This window comes from Carettochelys insculpta, chromosome 1, assembly GCF_033958435.1.
Source record: "Carettochelys insculpta isolate YL-2023 chromosome 1, ASM3395843v1, whole genome shotgun sequence".
NCBI lineage: Eukaryota > Metazoa > Chordata > Testudines > Carettochelyidae > Carettochelys > Carettochelys insculpta.
This window is the reverse complement of record NC_134137.1, coordinates 252,383,066-252,402,270: the sequence shown is the minus strand read 5'-3', so window position 1 is coordinate 252,402,270 and position 19,205 is coordinate 252,383,066. Positions and strand designations below refer to the sequence as shown.

Genomic DNA, 19,205 nt, shown 5'->3' with positions numbered 1-19,205 from the left:
AACTGGACATTAAGGGCAAGTTAAAACTTGTTATAAGCATCCATGAGCATGCACTTCCCAAGTTACCTTCTGCATAGACTGTGTTGTTAATTTTCCCCCCCCCACAAACACCATGCTGCAGCAGGTCTTTAAGATTTTAATCTGTGCCTTTAACCACGGTGCCACCATGTCACGTTTTTTTTATTCAAATGTACAGAATGTGCCAGTAAGGACCCATCCTGTAGTCTAGGTATCTATCCCATAAAATTAACAGACAATAAATATAAGGAGATGACATATTTACCAGACCCCCAACCCTCACCTCATGTTTCCCTCCACTGTAAAGCGGGCACAGAAGAATGGGCTTTGCAACCTGCCTGGAAGGTTAACAAATATGTTCTCTGTCAGACCAATGCAGGAAGTGACTAAGGCAGAGCACCCCTCACAGAATACATCCAGCACTATGTAAGAGATTCTCAAGACTCAGAAAGTTGTTAAAATATTGAAAGCCCTGGAAAAGTTTTTTTTACAAGGGTTACAGTCCAAGACATTAGAGCAAAAAGTCACAACTTAACTGAAGTATGCAAGTGGCAAAAGTCCATGAACTAGATAACATGTTTCTTGCCAATTCCTTAATACTACTGTAGATTTAAGCACATATAATCGCCTAAAGCTCATCTTTTAAAATGTACACCAATGAAAATGCACAGCCCAACCCTGGTTAATATTTGTTTTGTCATATAATTGAACTAACCCATATATAATCCAATAATTTTTAAATTGCTTTCATTCAAGATTTGGCATATAAAACAAAAAAAAGACAGCAGACAAAAAGTCTGCTTGCAAAGTTCATCAACTTAAGGTATCTTTTAAAAAGGTTTTTTTAAATCCACATTGTATCTCAGACTGCAGCGCCTTTATGATAGCTAGCCTTTACTGAAGAAAGTTACTGCAAGTTATAGTTAACGGTTTATAAAATAAGAATATGAAGCTAACAAGATACAGATGAGGCTGTTACCAGACTCTGTGCTCTCCTATGGGGGAGGTGCACGTGAACAATTGATGCGACAAACCTCCAGTCAGTGCGTTTAAGTAGCACGGCGTGTGCACGCCGCCACATGGCAGCAACAATGGCATACTAATCTGTAGCAGATGAAGAAAATTTGGCACACACACATTTGAAATGACACAAAACTTCAAAAAGAAAAGCTCTGCAAATTACTGGTCTCCTTTTTCAGACCCATTTACCAGTGGAACTCAACCTTAAATTTAATTTTTGCAGCAAATATTGAGGTTAAAGATGCATAGTTCTCTTCAATCCTCTGTGTCAAGAAAGTATGGACAGACATTGCTGAATTCTCATTGTACTATTCTGCTGTGAAATAATGCAACTGATAAGGTGAACGAGAATGGACTTGCTTAAAATGTTATGACTAACTTCAGCTTAGAATTTTAAACATAAATCAAGAATACACTAAGAATTACTAAAGATGATTTAACGTAAGGAACAACTACTTCCTAATGTCATGAACTCTGAGCTACAAGCCATTAACTAGTCTTTTAGATTGGGATTTTTTTTAATTGTCTAAGTCTACTCCCACGGACTTCAACTGTTAACAGCTCAGCCAATGCTGACTATTACTGTTAGAAGCTTCTCCATTAAAGAGAACTCTAAAACATGAAGTACACATGTGAACTGTGTAACTTGTGTAATTCTGTAGTGTTGTCCACTGCACAGTACATCCAGATAGGGATGTAACAGGGTATCCAGTTACTTGACTAACCAACAAGCAGATACTTAACAGTTAAGGCTACTGGTTAACTCTCACCACCTCACCCCATCCCAAGTGAATAGGGAGTGTCTGGCTCTGCCTCTGTCCCTGCTTGCGCCAGGATCAGGCAGCTTCCCATGCTGCTGCTCTGGATTTAAAAGGCTGAGCCAGCACATAGGTTGGTTCAGCTTCTGTCCCTGATGCTGTGCATTTAAATTATATTCAATTAAATTAAAATATAAGAATACAGAGCAGCAAGGGAGGTGGGGGGTGTGGAGGGGAAGAGCAGGGATAAATAGATACCCCCACAGTGGGGGTGGAAGCTGAACCAACCTGCATGCCAGCTCAGCCTTTTAAATGCAGAGAAGCAGGGGTGGGGTGGAAAGCCATTAACCAAGTAACTGACAGAAATTCTGGTGGTTACTAGGTTACCAGATAACTCTGTAACATCCCTACATACAGACAGAGCGAGTACAAATCACAACATGATATTGAAGCTCTCAAATTCTCCAATACTATTTCTGAAAGGTGTAAGTGTTGTATCAAAGCTGAAGGCCACATAGTATTTCACACTTCTTATGAAAATGAATGTATGATCTGCAACGTGCATGTCATTGTATGTTTGATGCACTTGAAGTGGTACTTATAAAATGAAGTCAGAGGCTGGGTGATCAACGGGGCAATTTGCTGATGGTCTTCAGAGAGCTAACAGTCAAGAAATGACAACTCTTCTGTTTCTATCTGCTCTTTACTGCACTATAATTATTTAACAAACTTCAATAGTCCCCTGAAATAAGTCACTGCTGTATAAATATTGGGTAATCATGAACAAGCGCAAAGAGGAGATGGGATAGTAAATGTGAATGGAAATGCCCTGCAAGATAATCTCTAAATAAAGAGTGAGTTATACTATGAAAACGTTTGAGAAAGCCCGACTTAAACAAACCTCAACATAGCAGGGTGTATCACCTGGCTGTGATGACAGTGTCACTACAAACCCATCACTACAGAACTGATATCATGTCCAGGATACACACTAAAACATGTTTGCTCGAAGTTTAAAAAAAGTTCAACAGTTAACTCAGGCACCTACTTACAGTGACCTGATTTCCAGAAGTGCTGACTAACAGTCAGTCAGTCAACGGAATCTGTTAAGTGCTCAGCACTTTTGAAGGCAGGGCACTCATGTAGGTGCCTAATTTTAAGCTATTTTTAAAAATATTTGCCACAATTAAGAATGTGATGCATAACAGAAGATATTCTAGAAGTGTTGGAAAGAAATCTGACAAAGACAAGCATTAGTAATTAGGTATCTAAGCATATTGGGAGAATCCGTAAGACATTTTGGAAACTTCTACTCAAGGTAAAGGGGGTCAGGCAGGGAGGGGGGCAGGAGGGAAAGAGTCAAGAGCATCATGAAAAGAGGACTATAAATAAATGCCTTCCAGCTGTCAGTTACTTAAATTTAAACCATGGTTCACACATCAAGATATATTCAAGGGCAAGAAATGAAGTGAAACGGAGAGCTACTTCTTTCCGAGAATAAGTTTTGTAGGCAATTATAAATCTGTTACGTAGGGCAACACTGCTGAAAGCATTCATATCCGGAGTGATTAAAGAAGACATTAACTAAGCAGCAAGACAGCGATTTCTCCAAGCCACAGCATGAACAAATTCAACTCATCATCAAATGAGGGATGCACTCCATTTAACCATGCTAGAGTTCAACATTTTATTTCAGTTCTTCTTTGGAAAGAGGATTAGATGTTCAAGTTTAAGAATTCTTAAAGCCATCAATGATCAAGTATGTTTCTTCTGTATGTATATGCCACTTTTTTCAAATGGCTAGCAAGTTTTCATAACCTTGTGTACACTGGAAATTAATTCCACCCATTCAAAGTCTATCCTTGAAGAGTTTGGATAAGCAATGGTGGGCCTATCTACCCTGAGGGAATAAGTGTAAACAGACCATCTGCGGCTTTTTAAATAGTATGCTGATTACGCAAGGCCTAAGCATGACTAGATAACATGATGAAAGTGCTGCTAACACCGACGGTGAATTATGGATTTTGTTTGGCTCATTTAAACTCAGCCTCTTTAGAGAGCAGATCAAGGTGAGACTGAAAGAACTGATATGACTTTTGCTGCACAATCAGAACTTCAAGCTAGCTTCCTATGTTTAGCCCAGTAAAAACTCCAGAAAGTGAACTGCATCTTTAAGATTGTTCTTTGTGCTCTATAAAAACAGCTTCAAAGAGTTTGTTGCATGCTGATACTCAATTTTTGGAATAATTTTTAAAAGGGTCTTTATTTGGCTGAACAGACTTGATACAATTCATGTTATTTGCAGTTAAAGTTAAAGCTGAGTTTCCACTTCTAAAGATCAAGTTCCTCCTTCTAAGTCTGTATTACGTAACATGGGTTTATAAACTTTTGCACGTAAAAGTGTACGAGTACAAAATACACAACTTTCACAATATACAAATACTTATTTTGCAGATGGCATTGAGGTTTGGTTACTATAAGAATAGTACCTGTTGTAGCTCGGTATTGCAGAGTTCTTACAACAGCGTACATGATGTGCTGCAATATTCAAGCATGTAAGCTTTAATAGACACAGTCTAGCTATTGCATATACTTTCAAATCTTTTTCCATTCAGTTACTTATAACCAGCTCGAAGCCTAAGTGCTTTACATTGAGATTCCTCCCTCCTCCCCACCTTGTCCCCAAACACTATACACTCACACACTGGTTATTGTAGGTTTGCTCATAAGTGATGCACTGCTGGCATTGTTTTTTTCCTCCACTCTGTTTACAAAAAAGAGAAGCATATAGCATTTGTTTTAAAAGTGGGACTCTTAAGCTTATCAACCGTGAGATAGTGAACATTTAACTGAGTTACTGTTTTTGTTTAAGCACTTTACACTAAAGCATGGTTCTATTGTGAAAAGTGACTACAAAACAGCATCCTCTCTCAATGTCTGATTTGCATATTCAGAAGTAGATTTGTTGACTTTAGTGACAAAATGGAATTTTACCCCCTTTTTAGTTCCTATTAGCACAAGAGGATCAACCACTGAAATGACTTCCCCTTCCAAAAACTTTGATGGAATTCTTACTAATTTTTAATCAACAGTAAGAATTGTGCAAACTCATTAAAATTAACAGAATTGCACAGGTTTGTAAGAGCATAAATTGGAAGGTGATGGTGCTGTAAAGGTGTAGTTGATGGCTACACTGGCTCCAGGACATATAGCACTAGTGTTTATGTGCAAGAAGAAAAGACCTCACGCAGAACAGTGGGTGTACAGACTGCAGCTCGAAAACATCTTTATCTGTACACACTGTGAAGGAGCACATTTGATGTAGAAATGATATACACAACCACTTTTCAGATCAGAACATCAATATTTTTGTATCAATTTCTCTGGAAGGCACATGAACTGTGATGCCTCACTTATTGCTTGAACGTCTGATGGAAAACATCAAATGCTGTTCACATTCATTTTGAATGACTTCAAACAAATATGTTGGCTTTAGTGGCAAGTTAATTGTCAATCAAATGATATATTACAAACTTCATATTCAGATGAATATGAAATTGAATAATTCTCTTCATAGAGGAAGTCTTCACTATCTCAATTGAAAGCTTCCCTACAACTACCAACATGCTTCTAAAAAATTAACTTGTTACTTTCAGTTCAGCTCACAGACTTCGGGGATTTTGGAGGGGATATAAAAAACTGAGGTACTAGTCTCATTAAAGCATTTTTATGCACCATAATATCCCCATTTTCAATGTCCCAAACATACCACTCGTTCATCATGTTTGCCTGCTGAATATATCATTTAGTAACCGAACCTCAAACCACTAAACAACCAAACTTTAAAAGGAATTACAGTTTTCTATGAAAACTTTCGATAGTTCCTAGTTTTTTAGTTTTGTTTTTAAATATAAGGATTCCTTTCAAGAATTCAAATATATACATCATCTGAAATGAATGAATGAAAATTTGATTTTTCCATTTCCAAGATAAACGTACAGCCCACCTCAGAGTTAAAAACATTATTTACAAAAATATCTTCAACATTAAGATGCCTATGTACCTCATGTGCAGGATATAAACTGAGCCATTGAAAGTAGCTTAAGTATCATTATGATACTTCACAGTGGGGAACTCGTCCTTGGCACCAATGTATCTGACAAATCAGAACAATACATTGATAATACAAAGTAACCTGGAGACACTAGCTCCTAAGGTTGCTGAACAACTGACAATCTTTTCTAAACATTTAGGAGATTTCTATTAAAATTACAAAGACAAAAGACAAAGAAACGGACAGTCATTACTGTGAAATTAAGAATATAATGGTTTTTCCACATGCTTTTTAGAATTAAAATTATGGTTACAGCTACTAAGACAGTTCATATAGTTACACAAATACTACTACTTTTACACTGAATTTTGATTCCAAGCAACAAATTTACTTTGCCTACTACCATTTATAAAAAGTCAAATGATTCAAATAATTTGAATTGAAATTCTACACCCACACTGACAACCACCACAGAATATAAATACAACACAGTTATGGAATGAAACACTACTTACTGCTGTGTTCAATACCTACCTTGTTTCTCGTTGTAGATAATATTCTTACACAACAGGTCATTGTGACAAAGCACCACTGGGGATCCAAGATTTGACAGTCCCTCCTTCATCCAGGCCATCTCCTCCTGAAGGATTTGAGGACTTGGAATATCACTTAAGAACCTTTTGGAGTTCAAAAAAATTGAAAGGAGTTTATCTTCTGAGCATAGTCATCAATAATAAAGGAATTATTCAGAAATGTATAATTAGTGCACTTGTTCAGTTATTTTCTGTATTCCCTGTTACTGCAATGTAAGTGAGTAAGTCATCTTAGTCCAGATCTCTCTGCTCATTATTGTAGTGAAGTCAAAGAAGGCAAGAAGTCTTATTATTTTTCCAAAGGTGACTTCTTTAAGAACTACAGGTTGAACCTCTCTAATCCAGAACTCTTTCATCAAGCAACATCCATAACCTGGCATGATTTTAATTAGCCATGTGACCACTTATCATGGGTGTGGCCAAGTTTCCCATGGCCCTTTAAAGTTTGTTTATAACCACCAATCCTGGCTCTCAATGTTCTGGGCTGTTATTCCCTTTAAATGTATTCTAAAAGCCCAGTAAGCACTGGAATTGTTGGTAACATGCTAGACGATACTGACCTCCTATGGTCCAGCAAATTCTCTCGTTTGACACCGGTCAGGTCCCATCTGAGAGAGGTTCAACCTGTATTTGGATCTCAGGCATGAGACTACCACGGTTTTAGATGCAGGAGGAAAGCAAGACAAGTAATGCACATTCTTTTCAAAGTGGAAAGGACAGTGCTAACCTAAGTGAAGAATGTGGCCACAAACAGACAGGAGGGTGGAACCCATCATTTTATTCTGCTTCTTAGCAGCACTTCCAAAGAAATTAATTAGGAGAAGGAGGACGGAGAATGGGGTGTCAAAAAAAGTCACTGCACTTGTATTTTTCCCCTAGCTAGTTAATAAGGTATGCAACAAAAAGCTGAGACAGTTCAATGAGTTATTTAAATAGTGATAAAATATTTAATAAAACAACACTTACCGCTTATTTACTTCCTCATCTGTAAATTCTGTAGGTATGAGGGAGAAGTATTTCCCCATCTTCAGCCACAAGTTAGATTTGGGGATCCATCCATTATGTGCATGAATAGCATGGATTTTAGCAAGCTGCCTGGCTATGAGTCTGTAAGATATAAAGTTAAAATAAAGTTTAACATGGCAATCTTACTTTTGAACTGTTTACAGGCAGATTGCCAAAAAAGTCTTTGGCTGTTTTTTTGTTGCTTACTGGACATTTATACCTTTTATTTTTAAAAATGCGTGTCTTATTGGTGACTTACTTGAAATCTACCACAGAATACACAGGTCAGACAACTTACTTCAAAAAATTTATTTCCCCATTATATATAGGCTTTATAACAGAGGAGAAAGGAAGCATGGAAGGCAGAGAGAATGTCTAGAACAAGCTAAGCACTGACAGACCAAGCTATTGGCAGTTCCTCAGTCCTAAGATGGTGCCCTATGGCCTGCTGGGAGAGGAGGTTGTAGAGTACACACATCCAATCCTTCCAAACTGGATGGAAGTGAGCTACCATAGCCGAAGGGAGGGACAACACTAGGTTGTTGCACACTGCACGAAGAAGAGCATTTGGATACTAAAATGTGTACCTACCAAGTCACTTCCATGGGTTCTGTTATGCTTATCAACAGCATACTCCACGGTAACACTTTCCTATGCACAGAACACAAGTTTCCCAACATTCATTCTAGAGCTAATGTTTTTGAAGATGATTACCTGAATATATCTGGGTTGCAGACATGCTCTGGATCCAGTGCTTCTCCCTGCATGAACTCGTAGCATAGACCATTAGTGAATGTACAGTAGAGTTGTGGTGCACAGCCATGGGCCTGCAACACGCGGAAACTTTTCACTTCTTCATCTCGATCCACTAAGAGCTCGGTCTTGTTTCCATAGATTCTAACTAAAACCACATCATCCATTGTGTTACCCACATAGCAACCAATAAGCTTGTTGGTGATTCCATCTGTAAACACCTGCAATGTAAAAATAATACATAAGTTATTCATTGGTTTTACCTTCGCTCATTTGTGCGTGCTTAAGAAAAATGAGAAAGGTGGTTGTAAGTTTTGTAAGTTCCCATTTCCCTGTGAATTTTTTAATGAATTTAGTGACTTGGGTTTAACTGAAAATGTTATAACTAACTAAGATATTTACTCATTTGTACATTTTAAACAATCTTTTTTTAAAAAAATCCCACAGCTGCAAACAACTGAGTACTGTGGAAAGATGCAGATTTCTTTTAAAAAGGGCATTTCTCAAGGTATTTTCTGAGTAACAAGCCATAAAGAGAGAGACAGAAGACAGACACTTGAATTCACAAATGCTACATACAAAGTAGGCCTGTAACACGAGTTTTGAGAAAGCACTGCTTTGAGATCTATTCAGCAATGCTAAACTCAAGCAGAACAGGATTTCAGAGACATTTAGCTGAGTTTTTCCAAACAGAGAGAGCTAGGCAAAGAAAGAGTAATTTAACTTTTTAAAGAGGATTTTAAGATTTCAAATTTGGTCTTATTCCATGCCTGGACAAAAAGAAACGATTACATCTAAAAGAATCAAAGTCACTGGAACGTGCTGCCCATATACGTTCCACTGCATGGGCCCCAGATCAGATTGCTTTGGTCAGCAGTGTCTCTAGTGGGGTTGTGCCCATGCCTTGTCCTCATGCCTCCCATCTAAATGCAGAACGAATGTTTTCCACTAACAGCAGAAAAGGAGGGAGCATCACAGAATGCATATGGGCAAACATTCATTCAAGTGCTTATCCACACTATATTCTGCTGCTATTATCTCAAGCAGCAACTTAGATCGCAAGTAGTGGATGAGAGGAGTCTATCTGAACAATGACTCAGACAGCCATTGCAAGTACCTGTCCTACATCTCAGTATTGGAACACCCATCAAACAGCTTCAGAAGCTGCTTGAGCTCTTGTGACGCAGGCTACAACACTCAGTAGAGGATCTCTGGTGACTATTTCATAACCGTACTAGATACAAGTAGAAATCTAATAAGCAAGTCTTTGTGCCTGACCTTTCATCCTATCTAGCAGGCACAAAAATGGCTCAGGTTCTGCCAAAATAGCAGGCCAGTGTCCAAAGTACATGGAAAATGTGATGCTTAGCTCTCCTTTGCAGGAATGTAACTTGGGAATGGAAACAGGTACACATATTACCTGACTGTGATAGAAGACAATGGCTGCATCTGAGAAGAACTTTGGCCGATATATCAAGATCACACTGTCTTTATGAAACTCTGTGCATGGAGGTCCTAGCTAGAGTGCCTGTATCATCCTCCTCTTCCTCTTAGCAAGAATTGTTACTAAAAAGGCTGTTTTGATCAACAGATGGAATAGAGAACATAGAACTAGAGGCTCACAATGTAATGCATGAGGACACTCAAGACATGGGTGCAACCTCCACATACATGGATGCCAAACAAACAAGGGTTTGGGGTAAACATGCAACAAAAGCAAAACAGAAACAGAAAAGCACTTTAAGAAACAACAAATTTTTTCATAATTCTCTATAAAAAAGGAATTACAGTTTTCTGTTCAGGTCTATGGGAAATTCTGGTCCCAGGGTAGTCAGCCAAGCAGAAGGAGCTGGGTGGGCAAGCTAGCCGGAAACCAGGCAGACAGATTACTAGTGGAAACATTCCATGTTCATCAAAACTTAAAAGGTCATGTGGAATGCTACACTTGAGAAACCAGTACATTTTGACAGGGTGTTTTCTTGAAAATGCTAATGTCTATAAATAAGACTTGCTTCATTAGATGCAAGTTCTTAGTGAAATGTAAGAACTGTGTTTAAGAAGTAAATCTTTTAAATTCTTTGGTGACATGCCTAGTTTTTTGTTTTGTTTTCATCTCCTTTTAAAGGAAAAAATAACCTGCACAACAAACAAAGAAGCAACTGGAAACAGGATGCCAAGAATAACTTGGTGCAAGGTTACTAGAATTTTAAACAAAAAAGTAAAAGAATTTCCAGTTATGGGATCACAGAAAACAATTTGATTAGAGAATTTTTATTGCTGTTTATGCCAGTATATTTGTATTTTAAATTATCCCTTTTCCTCAAAACAGTTTATCTTAGTTAAGCTTGCTGCAATAAGCATTGATAGAGGCTTTCATGAATTTTGAAAATGAAAACACATTTATGGGAATTACCCTATAGTTTTTGCAAGCCATTTATCACACTTGTGCAAATGCATAAGAAAGCTACAAGAAAACCGATTACTGACTTACTTCATTTTCTAAGATGAGCAAAGAGTGGGAGAAGCCAGCCCAAGCGATATGCACTAATCAAAACTAAGTGTTTAGGTATTATTAGCAACAACTCAATTATTTTAAAAACAGTAACCTGACAGTGTTCTCCTGACAATTTTCCATTTAAAAAGACTCTTAGTAGGTAAGCTCATACGGAGTCCCACACTCACAGAAGAATGCAGCTACATTCCTCTGTCTTCACACTGCTTTCCTGCATACCTGTGATATCTCCCATGAGCATGTTAGTATGTGTACCTGGCATTCTGCCAAGCATGAAATTTTCTAAGATGTTCAAAGTGTTTGGAGAAATTATGATTTATCATGCAAGTGCCCTAACAACCATCAATGCAGTATCCCCAGAACATTACAATAAAGTGTTAGATTAAGACTTTGCAGTTTTTCAAATGAACAGTTTAATTCTGTGCACTGTTTCAGAATAACTGGAAAAAATATGGAGATATGCATGTCATAGAACTGGAAGGGACCTTGAGAGGTCACTGAGTCCAGTCCCATGTCCTCTTGGCAGGATCAAGCACAAATCCCTTTTTTTAATCTATTTGCCCCAGATTCCTAAATGACTCCCTCAAGGGCTGAACACTCAACCCTGTGTTTAGGGGACAAATGCTCAAACCACTGAGCTATCCCTCCCCTTGCACATCTCACAGAACTGGAAAGGACCTTGAGAGGTCACTGAGCCCAGTCCTCTGCCCTCTTGTCAGGACCAAGCACAATCCCTTTTTTCAAATCTATCTGCCCCAGATCCCTAAATGCCCCCTCCCCTCCCCTCCCCTCCCCTCCCCAAAAGGATTGAACTCACAACCCTGAGTTTAGCAGGCCAATGCTCAACCACTGAGCTATCCCTCCCCCACAGAGCCACTCCTGCATTTTAATAAAATGCTTTAAAATTCAGATTCTTTTACAATTTTTTTTTCCAAATGGAAAAAAAAAAGCAGTAGGAAAGGCAAATTAAATTTTCCAAATACAAAGGTCTTTGTGCAACTACAGATCTAGCGGAGTTGGGAATCCTGACCCAGATTTTTAAAGGTACTTAGAAGTTGCTCTTTTCAGCACTGCAATGCACAGCTGATGCAGGAAATAGTTTCATTTTCAAAGGTGACTGGGGCACCATAATGTTCAGTGTTGCAACACCCAAATTCCTTTAAAGCCTGGACAATTGTGTCTTTTGAAAATAAAATTTAAAAAGCAGGGAAAGATATGTTGTCTAAGAGATTTATGTTCTCCAAGTTAGGTACTATCTAAATTCACAACACCAACACCCACACCCAGGTTACAAATGGACATGAAAAGAAGCAAGGGAAGTGGATTCTGGCCTGAGGAAAAGGATACAAGAGAGGGGTGCCGGATCTGGGAGGCAGCGCTGGCAGCCTGGGGTGGGTTGCTGCTGCGAGCTGAATGGGGGTAGAAATGGGGAGGGGATGGGCTCCCATTCTATGCCAAAGGAAATCGGCTTTTGTGTCACACTTGGCACGCATGCCAGGGGTTACCAACCCCCAAGCTAGATAGACCAGGGCAGTGATCATACAGCAGTTGTGTATTTATTATGTTAACATTAGACAAATTACTGACTGTCGATTGCTCTCCCAACAACATATCACAATACACGTCAGGGACTCATAAGCTTGCTTTGAGTTGCTTCATTACCATGGCCCCTCCAATGTGACTACGGTAGTGTAGCAGCAGCCCAAGTGTACACATTTTTAATATGTAAGGGCAGTACATCCTCCTTTTTTTCCCTGCCTGTCCTTCTCGAGCAAGTTGTACCTTCTACACCATGGGCAGGCAAGATAGGACCCGGGGGCTGGATCCAGCCCTCCCCAGGCATTTCAATCTGGCCCATGGCAAGCCCCTTGGGTGGCAGAGGCAGTAGAGCAGCACGTGCTGTTCCTACGCCCCAAAAAATTCTCTCCACTGCACCCTCCCCCCTCACAACAAAATCTATCAGCTCCTAATAGCTAGATGCACAAAACTGACCAATGGCAACTGAGACACTTTACTGAGGGTAAGGATAGTGAAGACCAATTTCTCAGCTCCCATTGGTCCATTTCTTGCCAACAGAAGCAGAGATATTTTGCTGTGGGTGGGAGCAGGAAGCCCTCCCCTCTAGTGCAGAGACCCGTGTGAAAAAATAGCCTTTGGGCTGGGACTGCTGGCTATCAGGGAAGCCTGCCTGAGAGTGCTGCTCAGGTAAGCACCTTTCAACCAGAGCCAGCTTCTGGCACCGCACCCCAACTCTCCCCCAGATCCTGCACCCCCCCCATACCTCTTCCGCCAGGCCACAATCCTCTTCTGCACCCACACCTGCTCCTGGACCCTGCATCTCAATACCTTGCCACAGGTCACAACCCCCTCCTTCATCCAAACTCCGTCAGACCTCCCACTGTCTCCTGCACCAAACCTCTGTCCCAGATCCTGAACCAACTCTATAAAAAAGTGCAGTGCACCCTTGACCACTTACCAAAATCTTGGCATGCCCTCCACATCAAAAATCATCATCCACCCCCTGTTCTAATCCAATATTCCAGTCATGCACATTATCCCACCAAGTCTCTATGGTGCCAACTATGTCATAGCTGTGTTTATTTACTAGCATTATAGATTCTTCCAGATGCATCCTAATACAACTTGACACAAACCATAAGCAACAAGTTAATTACCTAGTAAATAAGCAACATATCTTTACAATTTTCTAACATACTAAAATACATAATAAAAATCTGAAAATATTTAAGGCAATGTTTCTTGAACTATGGTCCATGGAACACTTGTGTTCCGTGAACAGCTCGCAGGTGTGCCGTTAGCATCTGACACTCTTTTGACATTATACACTGACAGTCTATATTTTCTCTTATTAACTATTTCACTTCTGATACCTGATTAAATTACTTCATTTTGTTTTTTGCTGTATGTGTGTAAAGGCAGACTTATGTTTTATAAAAGATGCTCTTTAAACAAGGTGTTACTCATTGCACATAATATGCATTCACTATACAGGTCAAACTAATTTGGACATCAGAAGAGATAAAGAATACAGTAGTGAGGCATACACACACAAGCATAAATTCTGTTTATTCTGAATTTATTTTTTAACCATAATAAATGAGAATGAGAACATAAAATCTGCTGCTATGTGTGCATTAGCAGGGATCCTAGTCTATTAATTCATTCAAAATATTTATTTTTTTTATATATACATGCCCGCACACATGCGCACATGCACACACAAATGCTATTTTAACTCTGTTAAAAAGTCGTGTTTAATCACAACATGAGGCAACTGTCTGTTACCATTCACACTGAAAGATAGACTGACCACAAAGAGCTGTTCTTAGTCTTTGTATTGCTGCCCTTAGTCTTCCAAACCACTATATATTTTTCTCATGATTTCATACCTCTTCAGTATTTTCCCCCCCAGAGCAAGTCTCATTAATGTTAATAGAAACAACGCACATCAAGGAAATTAGATCTTATGACCTGATAATTTAGAAATTCCACTCAGAGTCCTTATTAGCATCTATTTGTAACATGCTGCTATAAATAATTATTTGCAACGAGGAGTCTTCTAGATTGTACTGCATTTTAATAAGCATTTCTCATGAGCTTGTTTGACAGTTTTGGATTTTTTTTTGTCCATCTGAATAATACTGTTGACTTTTATTTAATGATGCAAAATGAAAATTAAAAGGCCACAAAACTAGTATTCACAAAAAAGTACACACAAAAAGTTAAGTGCATGTAGACAAAATGCATTTTTATAATTTTTTTTAAAATCATCGTGTTCCTAATATAGAATTAGAAATCTCTGTCATTTTTAAGTCAAGGCAAGATTTTAAAATGAGATTCAACTAAGACAAACCATGGCAACAAAAAGCACGAGATGGGCACCACAAACGAAAAGAGCAATCTCTGATGAAGGAGAGATGTGAAAGGCCTACCTAGTGACACAGAGTGATGTGAGGACAACGCATGGCTTAACATGGGAAAAGGTTGAAAGACTTCATAAAATACCAGGAAAATACAAAGAAATCCAAAAGAAAATTCTGAAACAGGAGAGCCAACATAGATGACAAAGTTGAGGAAATGCAGTTCTGATGCTGTAGCAGATAGTTCGTTAGGAAAATTTTGGGTCCCTGGAAGCATTTTAGTCAATATGAGAAATAATGAAAAACTTCAGCTGAAGAAGGCCAATCCAAGACAAATTTGGAATGTTTTTGAAATAGTAACAAGTGGGTTCACAATACACACAAGAGCTATGATGAGAAAAGTAAACTGAAATAGAGCTGTTAACTGTAGTTACGTGATTCACCCAAAAACGAGTTCACATCTTTTCTACATTTTCAAATATACTCATTTTAATCACAATTGCTCACTTTATATTGTTTTTATTATAAATATTTGCAATATAAAAATAGTATTTTTCAATTTACCTCAAACAGATTGTGACACTATGCTCCATATTCTTCATAGAGATATTATTATGCTACGAATATGGCATAACTAAGATGTATTTGATTCAAGATGAGTCACAAGAGATCACCTTGGAAAGGCTATGATTTATTGAATCATAATCCTATTCACCTGCATGTATCCTTTTGGTATCTGAAATTAGGAATACTGTTGAGGTATTTATTACAAATGCAATTACACCTGGGAACACCCAAGAAACAGAGTGCAATCACTCTACACAACTGGTTGGAACAGATCATTACGGAAGAATATGTCTTAGAAGATGCTAACCTCTCACCAGGAGATTCCTAGAAAGCTTTCCTGAGGACATTTTACAGATTGCATCTGTCTCACGGCTGCTGTAGCCCTACAGAGATGTGCGACAGTCACCTGAAACTAGACTCCATAATAAGTATTCTTTCACTGAGAAGGGTTAAGAAAAAAACTGGAAGACAAAGGGTTCCAGCCATATGCAAAATTATTAAAAGGAGAAGAGTGAAATGATCAAGATACTTCCCTTTACAGACTCCCTGTCCAAGATGACTGCTGTAAATAAACAAAAGATTGAAGATAGGAGAACTGAGTCCAGGCTGGAAGACTGTCCAGCATGTTAGAGGAATAGCAGTGGTTGAAAACTGCAAGCAAGTGCAGCTGGCCTTCAAGAATATCTGTGATATGCCCAAAGCAACATTTAAGATGAGAATTTGCTACTTGTAGCCAGTTTCTTTAGTACAGTAAATTTAGATTACCTAGAAAATGAAACAAACATGGAACCTGCTTTAATCTGTTTGCTATCCCTTATACATCACTTGCATCTATTGTGTGGTTAATAAAAACTTATTTTGCCTAAAATAAAGAGTGTAGGGAAATCATAACTTTGGGGCAGAATGCTTTGTGTATCCCTCTCAATATGAGGGTGGGGCAAATTTCATGAGTTTACAATATGCAGTTCTGTGCACAGAGTAAGTAAGGTGGTACAATTTTGGGTTTACCCTCTAGATCAGAGGTGGGCAACAATTTTCCTGGGGAGGCACACAACAAATTTTGCTAAGTCCTCAGGGAACAGCTCGGGCCACTAAAAGGACCTGGGCCTTGAACAGAAGGGATGCGGCTAGAGAGAAAGACTGTGTGGGAGAGACAGAAACTTTGTGACAAAGATTGTGTCTGTTTGTAACACAGACTGGGAAGGTGCACGGCAGAACGTGTGCATGCTGGCTGCTACTGGTTAAGTTTCTGAGAGATGCTGTGTACTGTCTCGCTGTCCCCTGTCCCCCACTCTACAGAGTTAAGGTATATGGCATGGGAAAGCATTAATGGCTATGAGAAAGTGAGAATGAGATGGCTCCTACAGAAATCTTAGAAACCATGCACTGCCACTTTTACATAGGCACTCATCTAAGTCACTCAGTCACTTGGGACTGGCAAAGCTCCATTGTGTCTCCTCTCCCTGACCCCCAGTCGGCAGAGAAAGGATATATGGGGTGTAAAAGTGTGTGTATGTGTGAGTGAGTGAGAGACAGAACGATCCGAAGCAGTTACATATTATGATAGTGGGGCCAAAGAGTTAAGTCAAATGAAAATGGTGACTTTAAATTTGCATTATCCACACGGATATTAGAGTTACAAAGAACCCAAAAATGTTTAGACATATCACCTCAGCCTTACATGTAGTAGCAAGATAGTGCTATAATCACACCTAATGAACTAAGTAACAGAACCAAAAAACAAACAAAAACAAGTTCAAAGATTTCTACAGTCCGACAGATCATAACTTAATATCAGATCTGCCAAGCATTTATACTGCACTCCAAAGTGCTTTAAGTTAGTAAATTTGGAGGCCCTATGAACTATTAAAGCTAAAATTTTACAAGCACAAAATCAAGGAATTTCTGTTACAAGCTATAAACTAACACTGCTCCATTGAACACAGTATTTTATTTGATTGAATATAATCTTACTTTTGATATACAGCAAAGTCTGTTTTAAGCAGTAACTGAATAGACTAGTTTTCCATGCTTCTAGTCGTGAACCTCTCAACACACACAAAATTAATTCATAAGTGATTTATAACAAGATCCCCAGTGGAAAAACAGTCTGCTTGTCTGGGCCACATCCTTATTGCATCTTTGGAGAACTACAGGGTAGAGTAGGGGGTCTCATTTTTCTTCCTGAGCCTTTTGCGCCCCTCCCCCACAAGCATGCTTTCTAAATGCCAGGGCCCAGCAAAGGGTGGGAACTCGGGCCGGTGGTGGGAGGTGGAGGGGGAAAGGAAGGAATGACCCTTTGGCGTAGGCATAGTTTTACTTGCATTAGTGGGAGGGTGGGAAGGAAGAGGGCAAGGGCTGGCAGGGCTCAAACCAGCTCCAAAACAGCATGGTCCACGGAAGAAGCACCACCTCCACCCCACAGAAGGGCTAGGGACTATTTGCAAGCAAGGCATTAGCTCAGGGTTCAGACAGAGAGAGTAGCTAGAAGCTGTGAGCAAAGAGGGAGGCGCTTCCAGTGTGGCTTCCTCCTTCAGAGGAGGATGCTGTGCTGGGGCTCCAAGCTTCAGCCCTTCTGTGCTCCTGACTTGGGGGCAGGGAGCTAAGCCTCATGCCACTCCTGAAAGGGCTTGCGGGTGCCCAGCGGGCTCTGGATCTCTGGTTGAAAACTGTTGCAATAGGGGGCACGGGATGAATTAATTGGTGGGCTACAAAATCCAAAGGATGAAAATCTGTGTGAACAGATGTCCAGGACCATACAGGATTGCACATAAGTACACACACTTAATAGCAAACTATATAGAGCGCCCACACCCTACTCCCCACAACATTCATATCAACTTCTGGAAAAGAGGAGGGGGTAGGATGATGCTCTCCATATAATACAAAGTGCATCATTTCCATTCAATTACATTTTAGCATGTATTTCCAATATTACTTATTTCAAAGCAACACAAACAAAATCTGAGACTTTTGGTGGAATCCTAGCTTCTTCTTATAGAAGAAATGCAGGGTATCAAGCCAGTTCCCATAAATCCCTACATCCGTTTACTACATTGTATATTTCGTGGTACATTAATCAAATATCTTACATATTAAAACTCTTCTTTAGCTTTTGTTTCCGATTTCTAATTTGACTAACTCCCTTCTGGATTTACCCCAGGGTAAAATAATAATGATCATATCACATTTCTAGAGCCACTCTGCAAATTGACGGTGGATAAAAGTTGGGACCTCTGAGCTTAAGTTGCTTAGGGTTAGAATCACAAAGGTGCGTAGGTATAGTGCTGAGCACTGCAACACTTAAATTTTCAGATGCTCTGACACCCAATAGAATTTTCAACCCTGGAATAATTGCTCAGGCTCACTATACCAGTGTATGCATAGTTGGGGGGCAGGCCACCTCAGGGGGATAAGAAATTTTGTAAGAGGAGCACAGCATGATCTGCTGCTGGGTCTCAGGCACATCCATCTCATTAAAAATGTTGAATATGTTACTGTTTTTATGTACAGTAAACTCCATATCCAGGATTCCCAAGACTGGAAAGTTGCCAGATAGTCAAATATTCTGGCTAACAGAGGTATATCCAGCAATGAACAACACTAATGACAAACAAGATTAGACATTAAGAAACAAACAAAAATGTATGCAGAGTGCTTTATTTACCAACAACAGGAGTACTGTACACTGTAAACTTACACTGAATCAGCTGTATTTATTTGTATTTACTTTCACTCTCCCATATTTATGGAAAATGTAACTAAATTTTACTTTGGGTTAAAATGCCAGTTATTTCAGAGTTCTGGATAATACAATGCTGGATATGAAAGAAGTTACTGTGTGTATTCACATTTTATGCCAATTAATAAAGTTTTTACTTTCAACATTCTTATTTTCTTACACATACGGAAAGGTTTTTTTCATACAAGCATAACCGAAATTTTCATTGGTTTGGGTCACATTAGACAGGTTGGGGGCGGGGAGGCTGCTAATCTCAGGGATGAAAACTGGGGTATGACATAAGAAGTCTGCTCACCCCTGAG

The 19,205-nt window shown here is 39.2% G+C and overlaps 1 protein-coding gene across 1 annotated transcript in view; it reads right to left on the bottom strand.

The window, feature by feature from the left end:
* Window positions 1–19,205, bottom strand: part of ETNK1 (ethanolamine kinase 1) — a 47,555-nt gene that overhangs the window by 16,084 nt on the left and 12,266 nt on the right. Inside the window, exons 2-4 of the mRNA XM_075004779.1 lie at window positions 8,163–8,422; window positions 7,410–7,550; window positions 6,385–6,527 (exon numbers count right to left, since the gene is read on the bottom strand). Of these exons, the coding sequence (XP_074860880.1) occupies window positions 6,385–6,527; window positions 7,410–7,550; window positions 8,163–8,422 (544 nt within the window). The remainder of the gene's footprint in view (window positions 1–6,384; window positions 6,528–7,409; window positions 7,551–8,162; window positions 8,423–19,205) is intronic.